Here is a 19,080-nt window from a genome sequence, read left to right as displayed (position 1 = left end):
ACAAAGGGTGAGTGGAAACAGAAGAAGAAAGAGGGTGAGGGGAAACAGAAGAAGACAAAGGGTGAGGGGAAACAGAAGAAGACAGAGGGTGAGGGGAAACAGAAGAAGACAAAGGGTGAGGAAAAACAGAAGACAGAGGGTGAGGGGAAACAGAAGACAGAGGGTGAGGGGAAACAGAAGACAGAGGGTGAGGGGAAACAGAAGAAGACAGAGGGTGAGGGGAAACAGAAGAAGACAGAGGTTGAGGGGAAACAGAAGAAGACAGAGGGTGAGGGGAAACAGAAGAAGACAGAGGGTGAGGGGAAACAGAAGAAGACAGAGGGTGAGGGGAAACAGAAGAAGACAGAGGGTGAGGGGAAACAGAAGACAGAGGGTGAGGGGAAACAGAAGACAGAGGGTGAGGGGAAACTGAAGACAGAGGGTGAGGGGAAACTGAAGACAGAGGGTGAGGGGAAACTGAAGACAAAGGGTGAGGGGAAACAGAAGAAGACAGAGGGTGAGGGAAACAGAAGAAGACAGAGGGTGAGGGGAAACAGAATACAGAGGGTGAGGGGAAACAGAAGAAGACAGAGGGTGAGGGGAAACAGAAGACAGAGGGTGAGGGGAAACAGAAGAAGACAGAGGGTGGGGGGAAACAGAAGAAGACAGAGGGTGAGGGGAAACAGAAAACAGAGGGTGAGGGGAAACAGAAGAAGACAGAGGGTGAGGGGAAACAGAAGAAGACAGAGGGTGAGGGGAAACAGAAGAAGACAGAGGGTGAGGGGAAACAGAAGACAGAGGGTGAGGGGAAACAGAAGACAGAGGGTGAGGGGAAACAGAAGACAGGGTGAGGGTGAGGGTGGGAAACAGAAGACAGAGGGTGAGAGGGTGAGGGGAAACAGAAGACAGAGGGTGAGGGGAAACAGAAGAAGACAGAGGGTGAGGGGAAACAGAAGAAGACAGAGGGTGAGGGGAAACAGAAGAAGACAGAGGGTGAGGGGAAACAGAAAACAGAGGGTGAGGGGAAACTGAAGACAAAGGGTGAGGGGAAACAGAAGAAGACAGAGGGTGAGGGGAAACTGAAGACAAAGGGTGACGTGAAACAGAAGACAGAGGGTGAGGGAAAACAGAAGAAGACAGAGGGTGAGGGGAAACAGAAGACAAAGGGTGAGTGGAAACAGAAGAAGACAGGGTGAGGGGAAACAGAAGACAAAGGGTGAGTGGAAACAGAAGAAGACAAAGGGTGAGGGGAAACAGAAGAAGACAGAGGGTGAGGGGAAACAGAAGAAGACAGAGGGTGAGGAAACTGAAGAAGACAGAAGGGGAAACAGAAGACAGAGGGTGAGGGGAAACAGAAGAGGGTGATGGGAAACAGAAGACAGAGGGTGAGGGGAAACAGAAGAAGACAAAGGGTGAGGGGAAACAGAAGAAGACAGAGGGTGAGGGGAAACAGAAGAAGACAGAGGGTGAGGGGAAACAGAAGAAGACAGAGGGTGAGGGGAAACAGAAGAAGACAGAGGGTGAGGGGAAACAGAAGAAGACAAAGGGTGAGGGGAAACAGAAGAAGACAGAGGGTGAGGGGAAACAGAAGAAAACAGAGGGTCAGGGGAAACAGAAGACAGAGGGTGAGGGGAAACAGAAGACAGAGGGTGAGGGGAAACAGAAGAAGACAGAGGGTGGGGGGAAACAGAAGAAGACAGAGGGTGAGGGGAAACAGAAAACAGAGGGTGAGGGGAAACAGAAGAAGACAGAGGGTGAGGGGAAACAGAAGAAGACAGAGGGTGAGGGGAAACAGAAGACAGAGGGTGAGGGGAAACAGAAGAATACAGAGGGTGAGGGGAAACAGAAGAAGACAGAGGGTGAGGGGAAACAGAAGACAGAGGGTGAGGGGAAACAGAAGAAGACAGAGGGTGAGGGGAAACAGAAGACGGCGGGTGTGGGCAAACAGAAGAAGACAGAGGGTGAGGGGGAAACAGGAAGACAGAGGGTGAGGGGAAACAGAAGACCGAGGGTGAGGGGAAACAGAAGAAGACAGAGGGTGAGGGGAAACTGAAGACAAAGGGTGACGTGAAACAGAAGACAGAGGGTCAGGGGAAACAGAAGACAGAGGGTGAGGGGAAACAGAAGAAGACAGAGGGTGAGGGGAAACAGAAGAAGACAGAGGGTGAGGGGAAACAGAAGAAGACAGAGGGTGAGGGGAAACAGAAGACAAAGGGTGAGTGGAAACAGAAGAAGACATAGGGTGAGGGGAAACAGAAGAAGACAAAGGGTGAGGGGAAACAGAAGAAGACAGAGGGTGAGGGGAAACAGAAGAAGACAGGGGTGAGGGGAAACAGAAGAAGACAGAGGGTGAGGGGAAACAGAAGAAGACAAGGGTGAGGGGAAACAGAAGAAGACAGAGGGTGAGGGGAAACAGAAGAAGACAGAGGGTGAGGGGAAACAGAAGACAGAGGGTGAGGGGAAACAGAAGAAGACAAGGGTGAGGTGAAACAGAAAAGACAGAGGGTGAGGGGAAACAGAATACAGAGGGTGAGGGGAAACAGAAGACAGAGGGTGAGGGGAAACAGAAGACAGAGGGTGAGGGGAAACAGAAGAAGACAAAGGGTGAGGGGAAACAGAAGAAGACAGAGGGTGAGGGGAAACAGAATACAGAGGGTGAGGGGAAACAGAATACAGAGGGTGAGGGGAAACAGAAGACAAGGGGTGAGGAAAAACAGAAGACAAAGGGTGAGGGGAAACAGAAGAAGACAGGGTGAGGGGAAACAGAAGACAAAGGGTGTGTGGAAACAGAAGAAGACAGAGGGTGAGGGGAAACAGAAGAAGACAGAGGGTGAGGGGAAACAGAAGAAGACAGAGGGTGAGGGGAAACTGAAGAAGACAGAGGGTGAGGGGAAACAGAAGAAGACAGAGGGTGAGGGGAAACTGAAGACAAAGGGTGATGGGAAACAGAAGACAGAGGGTGAGGGGAAACAGAAGAAGACAGAGGGTGAGGGGAAACAGAAGAAGACAGAGGGTGAGGGGAAACAGAAGAAGACAAAGGGTGAGGGGAAACAGAAGAAGACAGAGGGTGAGGGGAAACAGAAGAAGACAGAGGGTGGGGGAAACAGAAGAAGACAGAGGGTGAGGGGAAACAGAAAACAGAGGGTGAGGGGAAACAGAAGAAGACAGAGGGTGAGGGGAAACAGAAGAAGACAGAGGGTGAGGGGAAACTGAAGACAAAGGGTGACGTGAAACAGAAGAAGACAGAGGGTGAGGGGAAACAGAAGAAGACAGAGGGTGAGGGGAAACAGAATACAGAGGGTGAGGGGAAACAGAAGAAGACAGAGGGTGAGGGGAAACAAAAGACAGAGGGTGAGGGGAAACAGAAGAAGACAGAGGGTGGGGGGAAACAGAAGAAGACAGAGGGTGAGGGGAAACAGAAAACAGAGGGTGAGGGGAAACAGAAGAATACAGAGGGTGAGGGGAAACAGAAGAAGACAGAGGGTGACGTGAAACAGAAGACAGAGGGTCAGGGGAAACAGAAGACAGAGGGTGAGGGGAAACAGAAGAAGACAGAGGGTGAGGGGAAACAGAAGAAGACAGAGGGTGAGGGGAAACAGAAGACAAAGGGTGAGTGGAAACAGAAGAAGACATAGGGTGAGGGGAAACAGAAGAAGACAAAGGGTGAGGGGAAACAGAAGAAGACAGAGGGTGAGGGGAAACAGAAGAAGACAGAGGGTGAGGGGAAACAGAAGACAGAGGGTGAGGGGAAACAGAAGAAGACAAAGGGTGAGGGGAAACAGAAGAAGACAGAGGGTGAGGGGAAACAGAAGAAGACAGAGGGTCAGGGGAAACAGAAGACAGAGGGTGAGGGGAAACAGAAGAAGACAAAGGGTGAGGTGAAACAGAAAAAGACAGAGGGTGAGGGGAAACAGAATACAGAGGGTGAGGGGAAACAGAAGACAGAGGGTGAGGGGAAACAGAAGACAGAGGGTGAGGGGAAACAGAAGAAGACAAAGGGTGAGGGGAAACAGAAGAAGACAGAGGGTGAGGGGAAACAAAAGACAGAGGTTGAGGGGAAACAGAAGAAGACAGAGGGTGGGGGGAAACAGAAGAAGACAGAGGGTGAGGGGAAACAGAAAACAGAGGGTGAGGGGAAACAGAAGAAGACAGAGGGTGAGGGGAAACTGAAGACAAAGGGTGACGTGAAACAGAAGACAGAGGGTCAGGGGAAACAGAAGACAGAGGGTGAGGGGAAACAGAAGAAGACAGAGGGTGAGGGGAAACAGAAGAAGACAGAGGGTGAGGGGAAACAGAAGAAGACAGAGGGTGAGGGGAAACAGAAGACAAAGGGTGAGTGGAAACAGAAGAAGACATAGGGTGAGGGGAAACAGAAGAAGACAAAGGGTGAGGGGAAACAGAAGAAGACAGAGGGTGAGGGGAAACAGAAGAAGACAGGGGGTCAGGGGAAACAGAAGAAGACAGAGGGTCAGGGGAAACAGAAGAAGACAAAGGGTGAGGGGAAACAGAAGAAGACAGAGGGTGAGGGGAAACAGAAGAAGACAGAGGGTCAGGGGAAACAGAAGACAGAGGGTGAGGGGAAACAGAAGAAGACAAAGGGTGAGGTGAAACAGAAAAAGACAGAGGGTGAGGGGAAACAGAATACAGAGGGTGAGGGGAAACAGAAGACAGAGGGTGAGGGGAAACAGAAGACAGAGGGTGAGGGGAAACAGAAGAAGACAAAGGGTGAGAGGAAACAGAAGAAGACAGAGGGTGAGGGGAAACAGAATACAGAGGGTGAGGGGAAACAGAATACAGAGGGTGAGGGGAAACAGAAGACAAGGGGTGAGGAAAAACAGAAGACAAAGGGTGAGGGGAAACAGAAGAAGACAGGGTGAGGGGAAACAGAAGACAAAGGGTGAGTGGAAACAGAAGAAGACAAAGGGTGAGGGGAAACAGAAGAAGACGGAGGGTGAGTGGAAACAGAAGAAGACAGAGGGTGAGGGAAACTGAAGAAGACAGAGGGTGAGGGGAAACAGAAGAAGACAGAGGGTGAGGGGAAACTGAAGACAAAGGGTGATGGGAAACAGAAGACAGAGGGTGAGGGGAAACAGAAGAAGACAAAGGGTGACGGGAAACAGAAGAAGACAGAGGGTGAGGGAAACAGAAGAAGACAAAGGGTGAGGGGAAACAGAAGAAGACAGAGGGTGGGGGAAACAGAAGAAGACAGAGGGTGAGGGGAAACAGAAAACAGAGGGTGAGGGGAAACAGAAGAAGACAGAGGGTGAGGGGAAACAGAAGAAGACAGAGGGTGAGGGGAAACTGAAGACAAAGGGTGACGTGAAACAGAAGAAGACAGAGGGTGAGGGGAAACAGAAGAAGACAGAGGGTGAGGGGAAACAGAATACAGAGGGTGAGGGGAAACAGAAGAAGACAGAGGGTGAGGGGAAACAAAAGACAGAGGGTGAGGGGAAACAGAAGAAGACAGAGGGTGGGGGGAAACAGAAGAAGACAGAGGGTGACGGAAACAGAAGACAGAGGGTCAGGGGAAACAGAAGACAGAGGGTGAGGGAAACAGAAGAAGACAGAGGGTGAGGGGAAACAGAAGAAGACAGAGGGTGAGGGGAAACAGAAGACAAAGGGTGAGTGGAAACAGAAGAAGACATAGGGTGAGGGGAAACAGAAGAAGACAAAGGGTGAGGGGAAACAGAAGAAGACAGAGGGTGAGGGGAAACAGAAGAAGACAGAGGGTGAGGGGAAACAGAAGACAGAGGGTGAGGGGAAACAGAAGAAGACAAAGGGTGAGGGGAAACAGAAGAAGACAGAGGGTGAGGGGAAACAGAAGAAGACAGAGGGTCAGGGGAAACAGAAGACAGAGGGTGAGGGGAAACAGAAGAAGACAAAGGGTGAGGTGAAACAGAAAAAGACAGAGGGTGAGGGGAAACAGAATACAGAGGGTGAGGGGAAACAGAAGACAGAGGGTGAGGGGAAACAGAAGACAGAGGGTGAGGGGAAACAGAAGAAGACAAAGGGTGAGAGGAAACAGAAGAAGACAGAGGGTGAGGGGAAACAGAATACAGAGGGTGAGGGGAAACAGAATACAGAGGGTGAGGGGAAACAGAAGACAAGGGGTGAGGAAAAACAGAAGACAAAGGGTGAGGGGAAACAGAAGAAGACAGGGTGAGGGGAAACAGAAGACAAAGGGTGAGTGGAAACAGAAGAAGACAAAGGGTGAGAAACAGAAGGGAAACAGAAAAGAAGACAGAGGGTGAGGGGAAACAGAAGAAGACAGAGGGTGAGGGGAAACTGAAGAAGACAGAGGGTGAGGGGAAACAGAAGAAGACAGAGGGTGAGGGGAAACTGAAGACAAAGGGTGATGGGAAACAGAAGACAGAGGGTGAGGGGAAACAGAAGAAGACAAAGGGTGACGGGAAACAGAAGAAGACAGAGGGTGAGGGGAAACAGAAGAAGACAAAGGGTGAGGGGAAACAGAAGAAGACAGAGGGTGGGGGGAAACAGAAGAAGACAGAGGGTGAGGGGAAACAGAAAACAGAGGGTGAGGGGAAACAGAAGAAGACAGAGGGTGAGGGGAAACAGAAGAAGACAGAGGGAAAGGGGAAACTGAAGACAAAGGGTGACGTGAAACAGAAGAAGACAGAGGGTGAGGGGAAACAGAAGAAGACAGAGGGTGAGGGGAAACAGAATACAGAGGGTGAGGGGAAACAGAAGAAGACAGAGGGTGAGGGGAAACAAAAGACAGAGGGTGAGGGGAAACAGAAGAAGACAGAGGGTGGGGGGAAACAGAAGAAGACAGAGGGTGACGTGAAACAGAAGACAGAGGGTCAGGGGAAACAGAAGACAGAGGGTGAGGGGAAACAGAAGAAGACAGAGGGTGAGGGGAAACAGAAGAAGACAGAGGGTGAGGGGAAACAGAAGACAAAGGGTGAGTGGAAACAGAAGAAGACATAGGGTGAGGGGAAACAGAAGAAGACAAAGGGTGAGGGGAAACAGAAGAAGACAGAGGGTGAGGGGAAACAGAAGAAGACAGAGGGTGAGGGGAAACAGAAGACAGAGGGTGAGGGGAAACAGAAGAAGACAAAGGGTGAGGGGAAACAGAAGAAGACAGAGGGTGAGGGGAAACAGAAGAAGACAGAGGGTCAGGGGAAACAGAAGACAGAGGGTGAGGGGAAACAGAAGAAGACAAAGGGTGAGGTGAAACAGAAAAAGACAGAGGGTGAGGGGAAACAGAATACAGAGGGTGAGGGGAAACAGAAGACAGAGGGTGAGGGGAAACAGAAGACAGAGGGTGAGGGGAAACAGAAGAAGACAAAGGGTGAGAGGAAACAGAAGAAGACAGAGGGTGAGGGGAAACAGAATACAGAGGGTGAGGGGAAACAGAATACAGAGGGTGAGGGGAAACAGAAGACAAGGGGTGAGGAAAAACAGAAGACAAAGGGTGAGGGGAAACAGAAGAAGACAGGGTGAGGGGAAACAGAAGACAAAGGGTGAGTGGAAACAGAAGAAGACAAAGGGTGAGGGGAAACAGAAGAAGACGGAGGGTGAGGGGAAACAGAAGAAGACAGAGGGTGAGGGGAAACTGAAGAAGACAGAGGGTGAGGGGAAACAGAAGAAGACAGAGGGTGAGGGGAAACTGAAGACAAAGGGTGATGGGAAACAGAAGACAGAGGGTGAGGGGAAACAGAAGAAGACAAAGGGTGACGGGAAACAGAAGAAGACAGAGGGTGAGGGGAAACAGAAGAAGACAAAGGGTGAGGGGAAACAGAAGAAGACAGAGGGTGAGGGGAAACAGAAGAAGACAGAGGGTGGGGGGAAACAGAAGAAGACAGAGGGTGAGGGGAAACAGAAAACAGAGGGTGAGGGGAAACAGAAGAAGACAGAGGGTGAGGGGAAACAGAAGAAGACAGAGGGTGAGGGGAAACTGAAGACAAAGGGTGACGTGAAACAGAAGAAGACAGAGGGTGAGGGGAAACAGAAGAAGACAGAGGGTGAGGGGAAACAGAATACAGAGGGTGAGGGGAAACAGAAGAAGACAGAGGGTGAGGGGAAACAAAAGACAGAGGGTGAGGGGAAACAGAAGAAGACAGAGGGTGGGGGGAAACAGAAGAAGACAGAGGGTGACGTGAAACAGAAGACAGAGGGTCAGGGGAAACAGAAGACAGAGGGTGAGGGGAAACAGAAGAAGACAGAGGGTGAGGGGAAACAGAAGACAAAGGGTGAGTGGAAACAGAAGAAGACATAGGGTGAGGGGAAACAGAAGAAGACAAAGGGTGAGGGGAAACAGAAGAAGACAGAGGGTGAGGGGAAACAGAAGAAGACAGAGGGTGAGGGGAAACAGAAGACAGAGGGTGAGGGGAAACAGAAGAAGACAAAGGGTGAGGGGAAACAGAAGAAGACAGAGGGTGAGGGGAAACAGAAGAAGACAGAGGGTCAGGGGAAACAGAAGACAGAGGGTGAGGGGAAACAGAAGAAGACAAAGGGTGAGGTGAAACAGAAAAAGACAGAGGGTGAGGGGAAACAGAATACAGAGGGTGAGGGGAAACAGAAGACAGAGGGTGAGGGGAAACAGAAGACAGAGGGTGAGGGGAAACAGAAGAAGACAAAGGGTGAGGGGAAACAGAAGAAGACAGAGGGTGAGGGGAAACAGAATACAGAGGGTGAGGGGAAACAGAATACAGAGGGTGAGGGGAAACAGAAGACAAGGGGTGAGGAAAAACAGAAGACAAAGGGTGAGGGGAAACAGAAGACAGAGGGTGAGGGGAAACAGAAGACAAAGGGTGAGGGGAAACAGAAGAAGACAGAGGGTGAGGGGAAACAGAATACAGAGGGTGAGGGGAAACAGAAGAAGACAGAGGGTGAGGGGAAACAGAAGAAGACAGAGGGTGAGGGGAAACAGAAGACAGAGGGTGAGGGGAAACAGAAGAAGACAGAGGGTGAGGGGAAACAGAATACAGAGGGTGAGGGGAAACAGAAGACAAAGGGTGAGGGGAAACAGAAGAAGACAGAGTGTGAGGGGAAACAGAAGACAGAGGGTGAGGGGAAACAGAAGACAGAGGGTGAGGGGAAACAGAAGAAGACAAAGGGTGAGGGGAAACAGAAAAAGACAGAGGGTGAGGGGAAACAGAATACAGAGGGTGAGGGGAAACAGAAGACAAAGGGTGAGGGGAAACAGAAGACAAAGGGTGAGGAAAAACAGAAGACAGAGGGTGAGGGGAAACAGAAGACAGAGGGTGAGGGGAAACAGAAGAAGACAGAGGGTGAGGGGAAACAGAAGAAGACAGAGGGTGAGGGGAAACAGAAGAAGACAAAGGGTGAGGAGAAACAGTCACCTGTTGTCCTGTCATGTCCATGCTGTCTGACAGAGGAAGGGGTTTTCCCTCTGCTGCTATCCCCCTCTGGTCCTGCTCCTGACCCCACAGCAGTGCCTGCTGCGACTGCACATAGTTCCTCACCATCATCTCCTTCACCTGCATCATTGGTGTCTGAGACTGGCCCCCAGGCCCCAGACCAGCCGACCCCACGCTGAGGCCCCCGCTTTGCTGCTGTCCCTGCTGCATGGAGGCCTGGATCTGGTTCTCCATCCCTCCACCATGGAAGTTACAGGAGGGGTTAATAGTCCTCATCATGCCTTGGCCAGGTTGCCCCGGCTGGGGGTAACTCTGAGGGGACATGGGTCCCATGGGCATGGGCCTCTGCTGTTGTTGGTGTTGGTGCTGCTTTTGGCAGGCGTCTGGGTTGGCAAGGGCTGGATGATACTGCTGCTGCTCTGGTTTGATGTTCAGATTCTGGTGGCCTCCATCTGGGCCTTGGGTGTACAGACTCTGCTGGCTGCTGTAGAGACCCTGTGTCTGCACTTGGCCCTGTATAGAGCCCTGGCCCTGGTACTGCATCCCTGTCTGGAGAGCTCCATGAGGGGTCTGGACCTGATTGCTCTCCTCCCAGGGCCCTGCACCTCCATCGGGCCCTCCCTGGCCCAGGCGGGGGTAGTGTGGTTCAGAGGGGCTGAGCTGGCAGGTACTCATGCTGTACTCAGCCTGCTGTAACAAGGTGTTGGACATCCCCTCTGAGTGGATGGGTCCCCCTTGCCCCATCTGGCCCTGTCCTGGTCCCCTGGTAGTACCCTGGTAGTGCCCACCCTGCATGGACGTCTCTGTCACTCGCTGATAGCCCTGCTCCGGGCAGCCCAGGCTGTCGTGGCTGGGTGATAGCTGGCTGGAGGGACCCCCCATGTGGTGGTTCTGGTAGCCCAGGAAGCCTCTCTCTCCTGGGGGAAGCATCATGCCATGGTCCCTGGCATCCACGGTTCCACCATGGGCGTCCATGGCCATGGCCTCCATCACGACGTTCTCTGTGATGCTGGGTGGCCGCGGGGATAACATATGGCGGCTGATGTTGGCGTCTGACCCACAATGCTGCAGGGCGTTCCTCCGGCCCATCATGGCCAGGTTGTTCAGGCTATTGAAGCGTTGCACCTTGGGAAACAAATTCAAATCAACATTTGTTTTAAGTGTTTAACAAATACATGTTTCTACTACTACTACTACTACTACTACTACTACTACTACTACTACTACTACTACTACTACTGCTACTACTACCATTACCGCTACTCCTACTACTACCACTACTACTACTACCACTACTACTACTACTGCTACTACTATTACCACTACTACTACTACCACTACTACTACTACCACTACTACCACTACCACTACTACTACTACCACTACTACTACTACCACTACTACCACTACCACTACTACCACTACCACTACTACCACTACCACTACCACTACCACTACTACCACTACCACTACTACCACTACCACTACTACTACTACCACTACCACTACCACTACTACCACTACCACTACTACTAATAATAACAACAACCTTGGGAAGGGCATGGGGGTTGCCAGTGGAGCGGACGGGGTCACTGGAGCGCCGAGTGACATTCCCTGGGGCTTGGTGGGGGTAGATGACCCCAGTGCCATACTCTCCCGTGTTGGCCCGTTGTCTCCTGGGACCGCCATACTGCAGGAACGCTGGCAGCGGCTGACCCTGGGAATAATACAAATCATAATACACTTTATTTTGTATTAGGGAGCAGTCCAAATGTACACAATTGTTACCCCAGAGGAAAATGGGGGAGGGTCATGTCATTTGTAATCAATTACATGTCATATTGCTCTGGGTTTGAGAATTAGTTGCTTCGTGTCTTGATGTGTGCCCGATGATGCCCCACATCCCTGATTCTCTGCTGGGTGTACAATATCACACCCTGTGGCCTCCACAAGAAGTAGGAGCAAACATACCTTTTGAGCTTCGCGGAACACAGCTGTTGTGAAGGAAGTTGTCAAGGAAGTGAGTTTCTGTTTATACAGGTCCTCCTTTATACAGATCCTCCCGCCCCCCCACCTACTGTTAACCAATCATGTCGGTGCGTAGCTATACAGAGCCCTCTGCATAGTCAATCTGACGTCTCCATTGGCTGTGTAGCATTTACTGTGATACGGCTGATAAGCTGTATAAAAAATAATCAATAAATAAATACTTTGAATTTTAAAAATCCCATATTAGGCTATAACGGGGTTTCCCAAACTAGGGGTCGCGACCTCACGTGGGTTCGCCTGATATGACAATAGGGTGGCAGAAGAATTGCCAGAAATAAAAAGATATGCCAAAAAATATCTATTTTTTAATATCATCTTTGTCTATCAAAATGATTGTAATGTGGTTAACCTTAAAAATCGAAATTTTAATTATTCAAATTTAAAAAAGATTAAATTCAACCAGAGTGCCCTTAGATCATGGGAAAAGGCTACACTTAACTGCTGCACTTAAATCAGTGAATGGCCCGCTATGCTATGCTATGCAATGCTATGCTATGCTATGAAACCACACACTATTGCAGAGACTGTGATATTACCAGCCGCAATTGATATGGTGAAAATGCGTGGGGAGGCAGAGACACAGAAACTCACATCAGTAAGTTTTGTCATATAACACTGTTAAAACCTCTTGATGCTATGGGGTCGCTATTTCATTTTTGGATGAAAACCGTTCCCGTTTTAAACAAGATATTTTGTCACAAAAAGATGCTCGACTATGCATATAATTGATAGCTTTCGAAAGAAAACACTCTGACGTGTCCAGAACTACCAAGATATTTTCTGTGCGTGCCCTAGAACGTGAGCTTCAGGCAAAACCAAGATGAGACGGCATCCAGGAAATGAGCAGGATTTTTGAGGCTCTGTTTTCCATTGTCTCCTTATATGGCTGTGAATGCGAGAGGAGTAAGTCTGCCCTTTCTGTCGTTTCCCCAAGGTGTCTGCAGCATTGTGACGTATTTGTAGGCATATCATTGGAAGATTGACCATAAGAGACCACATTTACCAGGTGTCCGCCCGGTGTCCTGCGCCGGAATTGGTCCGCAAAAGTCAGCTGCAAGTATTTTTCCATGGAATTTAGAGAAGAATGCAAGCTTCCACGAACGATATATCAATGAAGAGGTATGTGAAAAAACACCTTGAGGATTGATTCCAAACAACGTTTGCCATGTTTCGGTCGATATTATGGAGTTAATTCGGAAAAAGTTTGACGTTGTAGGTGACTGAATTTTCGGTTCGTTTCGGTAGCCAAATGCGATGTACAAAACGGAACGATTTCTCCTACACACAGACGCTTTCAGGAAAAACTGCGCATTTGGTATGTAACTGAGAGTCTCCTCATTGAAAACATCCGAAGCTCTTCAAAGGTAAATGATTTTATTTATTTGGTTATCTGGTTTTTGTGAAAATGTTGCGTGCTAAATGCTACTCAAAATGCTAAGCTAGCTTAGCATACTCTTACACAAATTAGTCAATTTCTATGGTTCAAAAGCATATTTTGAAAATCTGAGATGACAGTGTTGTTAAGAAAAGGCTAAGCTTGAGAGCAGACGCATTATTTTCATTTTATTTGCGATTTTCAGAAATCGTTAACGTTGCGTTATGCTAATGAGCCTGAGGCTTTAGTCACGATCCCGGATCCGGGATGGGGAGTTTCAAGAGGTTTTAAACTAAGTATTTATGCTACTGCTGGCAGTCAACAGGGAACTCTGAACGACTCAAAAACTCCTCAGCTAATGCTCTCCAAATGGACGTTAGATGTGAGGGCCGAGATGCCCATAAATTATCTTTTGTTCGCTCAACATGCCGGGGGATTCACAAGGACATATTGTTCTTTTTCATGATTCCCGAACTTGCAAAGGCACTGTGTGCTGCGTGGCTATATTGATGAAAAACTGATTCCATGGGATTTAATTGTGGGCTTTAGCGTAGATGGGGCTCTATCTATGGCGGGATAGCGGGCAGACCTCTACACTCTAGTAATGAATGTGGATCACTCTACCATATGGACACATTGTATAATACACCCACTGAGCTAGAATGGATACACCGAGAGCAACCGGTGGCAAAAGAGCAGAGCGCAGAACTCAGAGATATACTGCACCAGGTAACTTCCATTGTAAACTACATCAAACCACATCCACTGATCACAAAACTATCTGGAGATATGTGATCAGAGCAAGACGTTGTTCCCACTGAGGCTTGGTGGTTGTTAAGGGGGAGTTTTTGGAAAGATTTTTTTTTCTCGCATTTTAAGAGTGGAATACAAAACACATAAGGAATAAGATATTAAGAAGACAAAGACAAGTGTTCACCTGGTACTCGCTGAGGAAGCCTCCTCTCCTCCTGGCTGTTCCCGGGCCCTGCTCCATACTAAGTAGTGGGGTGGGGGGTGGGCCGTCAGTAGCTGCTGCGTACTTAGCCTTCAGGCTGTACTGCTGGGCTGGCGTTAGACTAGACATCTCTGGTAACCCTCCTCCTGCCCCTCCTACACCACGGCAGGGTCCTCTTCTGCAGCTTGTCTCAGGGGGGAGGGGGTCACCTCCTCCCTGGTCAGAACCCAGGAATCCTGCTGGAAATGTAAAAAAAAAACATGGTGGAAATATAATGCTTATAAACGATCAAAATAACGAGAGTCCCACACTTCATATATAAACTCCATATATTTTTATTTTATTTAACCAGGCAAGTCAGTTAAGAACAAATTCTTATTTTCAATGACGGCCTGGGAACAGTGGGTTAACTGCCTATTCAGGGGCAGAACGACAGATTTGTACCTTGTCAGCTCGGGGTTTTGAACTTGCAACCTTCCGGTTACTAGTCCAACGCTCTAACCACTAGGCTACCCTGCCACCCCAAAGTTTATATATAAACTTCATATATAAACTCCATAAACAAACTCCTCGTCATTTATTGGGTATTTACCAACGTTTCAGCATCACTGTGTCTTCTTCACACAAACCATGTTTTCCTGCACCAGCTCATGTTTTCTTTTTCAAATAGAATGCTTACACACATTTTACTATAAAATCAATTTTATTGTAATACTTTCACAAACATTATAAATGCGACTTCGGAGTGCATTTTTGTTGTTGTCCCTAAATACATTTAGGTTATCATGGCATGGAACATGTTAGAATTACAAACAGCATGTTTTAATTTTGTGTCAAATGTCTGGTAGGGGACCCACCTCCTCCTCCTCCTCCTCCTCCCCCACCTCCCCCTCCTCCTAGCTGGGAGACCTCGCTGGAGCGTCGGCTGGAGAGGTAGGGCGAAACCATGGAGGAACGACGGCTCACTGTGTAGGCCGAGCTCATGCTGCTGGTGCCACTCCCCCTCCGGTCACTGATAGGACAGACCATGCCAGAGGATCCACCCCCCAGCTCGTGATTGGACAGTTCCATGACTCGGCGGTTGGAGAGGAGGGGCGAGGGAGAACACATCCCTCCCATCATCTCGCCTGGACCACCTGGAGGAACAAAGCAGGACTAGAACCATCATGTTAACAGTCTAGAGGTGGCACAGACAATACTACAACACGGAAGAGAGCTATACTTCTTTTAATCTTGAAACTCTGGGGGCAGTATTTCATTTTTGGATGAAAAACGTTCCCGTTTTAAACAAGATATTATGTCACGAAAAGATGCTTAACTATGCATATAATTGGCAGCTTTGGAAAGAAAACACTCTGACGTTTCCAAAACTGCAAAGATATTATCTGTGAGTGCCACAGAACTGATGCTACAGGCGAAACCAAGATGAAATTTCAAACAGGAAATGCCCCAGATTTTGAATGCGCTGTGTTCCAATGTCTCCTTATATAGCCGTGAATGCGCCAGGAATGAGCCTACACTTTCTGTCGTTTCCCCAAGGTGTCTGCAGCATTGTGACGCATTTGTAGGCATATCATTGGAAGATTGACCATAAGAGACTACATTTACCAGGTGTCCGCCTGGTGTCCTCCGTCGAAATTATTGCGTAATCTCCAGCTGCATGCACGTTTCCATTTGGTTCAGAAGAGAAAGTCAACTGCCACAAATGATTTATCATCGATAGATATGTGAAAAACACCTTGAGGATTGATTCTAAACAACGTTTGCCATGTTTCTGTCGATATTATGGAGTTAATTTGGAAAAAAGTTTGCGTTGTAATGACTGAATTTTCGGGGGGTTTTCTTAGCCAAACGTGATGAACAAAACGGAACGATTTCTCCTACACAAATAATATTTTTGGAAAAACTGAACATTTGCTATCTAACTGAGAGTCTCCTCATTGAAAACATCTGAAGTTCTTCAAAGGTAAATGAGTTTATTTGAATGCTTTTCTTGTTTTTGTGAAAATGTTGCCTGCTGAATGCTAGGCTTAATGCTATTGCTAGCTATCAATACTCTTACACATATTTTGAAAATCTGAGATGACAGTGTTGTTAACAAAAGGCTAAGCTTGTGAGCCAATATATTTATTTCATTTCATTTGCGATTTTCATGAATAGTTAACGTTACGTTATGCTAATGAGCTTGAGGCTATGATTACGCTCCCGGATACGGGATTGCTCGACGCTAGAGGTTAAAGTGAATATTATTTTTGTGTAATCTAGTGACACGTGTAAGATATGATCTTATCTTCATACTGATTTTATCACAATGAGAATAATTTGTTTAATTTAAATTAAATTTAAACTCTTCGAAGGATAATAAAGATGAAAATATGCATATTTTATCTAAAATCAAGTCAAATGTCTTCAGTCCAGTACCTGGCAGTTCCTTCCTAACTGTTAGGCAAGTTTAATACCTGTGAGTGCAAGCAGCTTGTTCCCCCCACCACAGCATCCGGGCGGAGTTGGTCTTCTGACCTGTTTCAGCTTCTCTATCTTCAGGTTCTCTAGTCTCTTCAGGGCATGTGCTGACATGCCCCCCATCCCTGCCCCTGAGCACCCCGCCTCGCAGCCTCCTCCTGCCCCTCCGTCCTCCAGAGCGGTCAGGTCCTCCAGACTGCCAGCTGCATTCAGGTTCATCTCCACACCGCTGTCGTTGTTGTTGGCGCTCCCCAGTGGAGAGCGCTCGCTACTGCAGGAAGACTGGCCACCCGGGCTGGGCTGAGACTTCTGGAAGATGGGAGAAAAGAGAGAGAGAGAGAGAGAGAGAGAGAGAGAGAGAGAGAGAGAGAGAGAGAGAGAGAGAGAGACAGAGACAGAGACAGAGAGAAACAACATGTCACTTAAAAACCCAATCCACAAGTTTTACTGTCAAAAACAGCCCCACCATTTGTTTTTCTATTATGGCTGAGGGATGAGGCTAGAGAAATGTAACCACTCTCAAATTCATAGACTCATAGAATCCACAAAATCAACATGAAACCATATTCAAAGGAATACATTGTTTATTTACAAAGACATGGACTCTCTAGTCTAAACTCACCAGAGTGCTCTCAGGTGCCATCAGTTTGCAGTCCTCCCTGTGTCCAGCCTCTTCTTTCTCCAGCAGCAGTTCACCACGCTGTCCACCAGGTGTCAGTGATAAGCCTGGCTGCCGAGGCCCAGTGTCTCCTCTATGCTTCTTGGTGATGTGAGCCTCAGGGCCGTGGACAGTCTTCACGTGCTTCCGCAGAGAGCTGGGGTCTGTGTAGCGCTTAGTACACCCAGAGATCTTACACACGTAAGGCTTCTGCAGAGGGACAGGAGGACACGACACAGCACACATGATGACACACGTCAGACGTTTTTTTTTCAATTTAAAAGTGATTTCTTAGGCCATCTGTTTTTCAAATAGTATTTCAGAAAACATTAGATACATCTGTGAGATACATTATAGATATTGATGTTATTCATATTTTATTCGTATTTTGTAAATTGATTTATTTAACGAGGCAAGTCAGTTAAGAACGAATTGTGCGCCTCCCAATCACGGCCGAGTGTCACTTAGCCTGGATACTGATAGATTATTCACTAGTTATTCATAACACAATTTAAATGTATAATTTGAGTGAACTTGAAGCAGGTGAGGAGTTAGTTAGTGTGATTGATTTACCTCGTTGGAGTGTGTACGGTTCTGGTGCTTGGCTCTGTCTGAGGCGTTGGAGAAGGCTTTGTTGCAGCCCTCGTGTTCACAGACGTATGGTTTCTCCCCCGTATGAGACCTCAGGTGGGTCTTCAGGTTCTCCAGGCGAGAGTAGGCCTTATTACAGCCCTCAAACTGAAACAACAGGCATCTCATTACAGCCCTCAACCTGAAACAACAGGCATCTCATTACAGCCCTCAACCTGAAACAACAGGCATCTCATTACAGCCCTCAAACTGAAACAACAGGCATCTCATTACAGCCCTCAAACTGAAACAACAGGCATCTCATTACAGCCCTCAAACTGAAACAACAGGCATCTCATTACAGCCCTCAAACTGAAACAACAGGCATCTCATTACAGCCCTCAAACTGAAACAACAGGCATCTCATTACAGCCCTCAAACTGAAACAACAGGCATCTCATTACAGCCCTCAACCTGAAACAACAGGCATCTCATTACAGCCCTCAACCTGAAACAACAGGCATCTCATTACAGCCCTCAAACTGAAACAACAGGCATCTCATTACAGCCCTCAAACTGAAACAACAGGCATCTCATTACAGAACTCAAACTGAAACAACAGGCATCTCATTACAGAACTCAAACTGAAACAACAGGCATCTCATTACAGAACTCAAACTGAAACAACAGGCATCTCATTACAGCCCTCAAACTGAAACAACAGGCATCTCATTACAGCCCTCAAACTGAAACAACAGGCATCTCATTACAGCCCTCAACCTGAAACAACAGGCATCTCATTACAGCCCTCAAACTGAAACAACAGGCATCTCATTACAGCCCTCAAACTGAAACAACAGGCATCTCAATACAGCCCTCAAACTGAAACAACAGGCATCTCATTACAGAACTCAAACTGAAACAACAGGCATCTCATTACAGCCCTCGACCTGAAACAACAGGCATCTCATTACAGCCCTCAAACTGAAACAACAGGCATCTCATTACAGCCCTCAAACTGAAACAACAGGCATCTCATTACAGCCCTCAAACTGAAACAACAGGCATCTCATTACAGCCCTCAAACTGAAACAACAGGCATCTCATTACAGCCCTCAAACTGAAACAACAGGCATCTCATTACAGCCCTCAAACTTAAACAACAGGCATCTCATTACAGCCCTCAACCTGAAACAACAGGCATCTCATTACAGCCCTCAAACTGAAACAACAGGCATCTCATTACAGCCCTCAAACTGAAACAACAGGCATCTCATTACAGAACTCAAACTGAAACAACAGGCATCTCATTACAGAACTCAAACTGAAACAACAGGCATCTCATTGCAGCCCTCAAACTGAAACAACAGGCATCTCATTACAGAACTCAAACTGAAACAACAGGCATCTCATTACAGAACTCAAACTGAAACAACAGGCATCTCATTACAGAACTCAAACTGAAACAACAGGCATCTCCAAGAGAGGATGACTTTCACTTTAGCAGTGATAAATTCATGAAATTCTTTGAGGAAAAGATCATGATTATTAGAAAGCAAATTACGGACTCCTCTTTAAAGTTGCGTATTCCTTCAAAGCTCAGTTGTCCTGAGTCTGCACAACTCTGCCAGGACCTAGGATCAAGAGAGACGCTCAAGTGTTTTAGTACAATATCTCTTGACACAAT

The 19,080-nt window shown here is 48.0% G+C and overlaps 1 protein-coding gene across 1 annotated transcript in view; it reads right to left on the bottom strand.

The window, feature by feature from the left end:
- Positions 1-19,080, bottom strand: part of LOC135540387 (zinc finger protein GLI1-like) — a 154,948-nt gene that overhangs the window by 8,077 nt on the left and 127,791 nt on the right. Inside the window, exons 10-16 of the mRNA XM_064967004.1 lie at positions 17,397-17,561; positions 16,788-17,033; positions 16,162-16,474; positions 14,560-14,838; positions 13,685-13,941; positions 10,873-11,040; positions 9,306-10,448 (exon numbers count right to left, since the gene is read on the bottom strand). Of these exons, the coding sequence (XP_064823076.1) occupies positions 9,306-10,448; positions 10,873-11,040; positions 13,685-13,941; positions 14,560-14,838; positions 16,162-16,474; positions 16,788-17,033; positions 17,397-17,561 (2,571 nt within the window). The remainder of the gene's footprint in view (positions 1-9,305; positions 10,449-10,872; positions 11,041-13,684; positions 13,942-14,559; positions 14,839-16,161; positions 16,475-16,787; positions 17,034-17,396; positions 17,562-19,080) is intronic.

Source organism: Oncorhynchus masou, chromosome 5 (assembly GCF_036934945.1).
Source record: "Oncorhynchus masou masou isolate Uvic2021 chromosome 5, UVic_Omas_1.1, whole genome shotgun sequence".
Taxonomy (NCBI): domain Eukaryota; kingdom Metazoa; phylum Chordata; class Actinopteri; order Salmoniformes; family Salmonidae; genus Oncorhynchus; species Oncorhynchus masou.
Note: the sequence above shows the minus strand (reverse complement) of the source record. Positions and strands in the feature narration are given on the sequence as shown.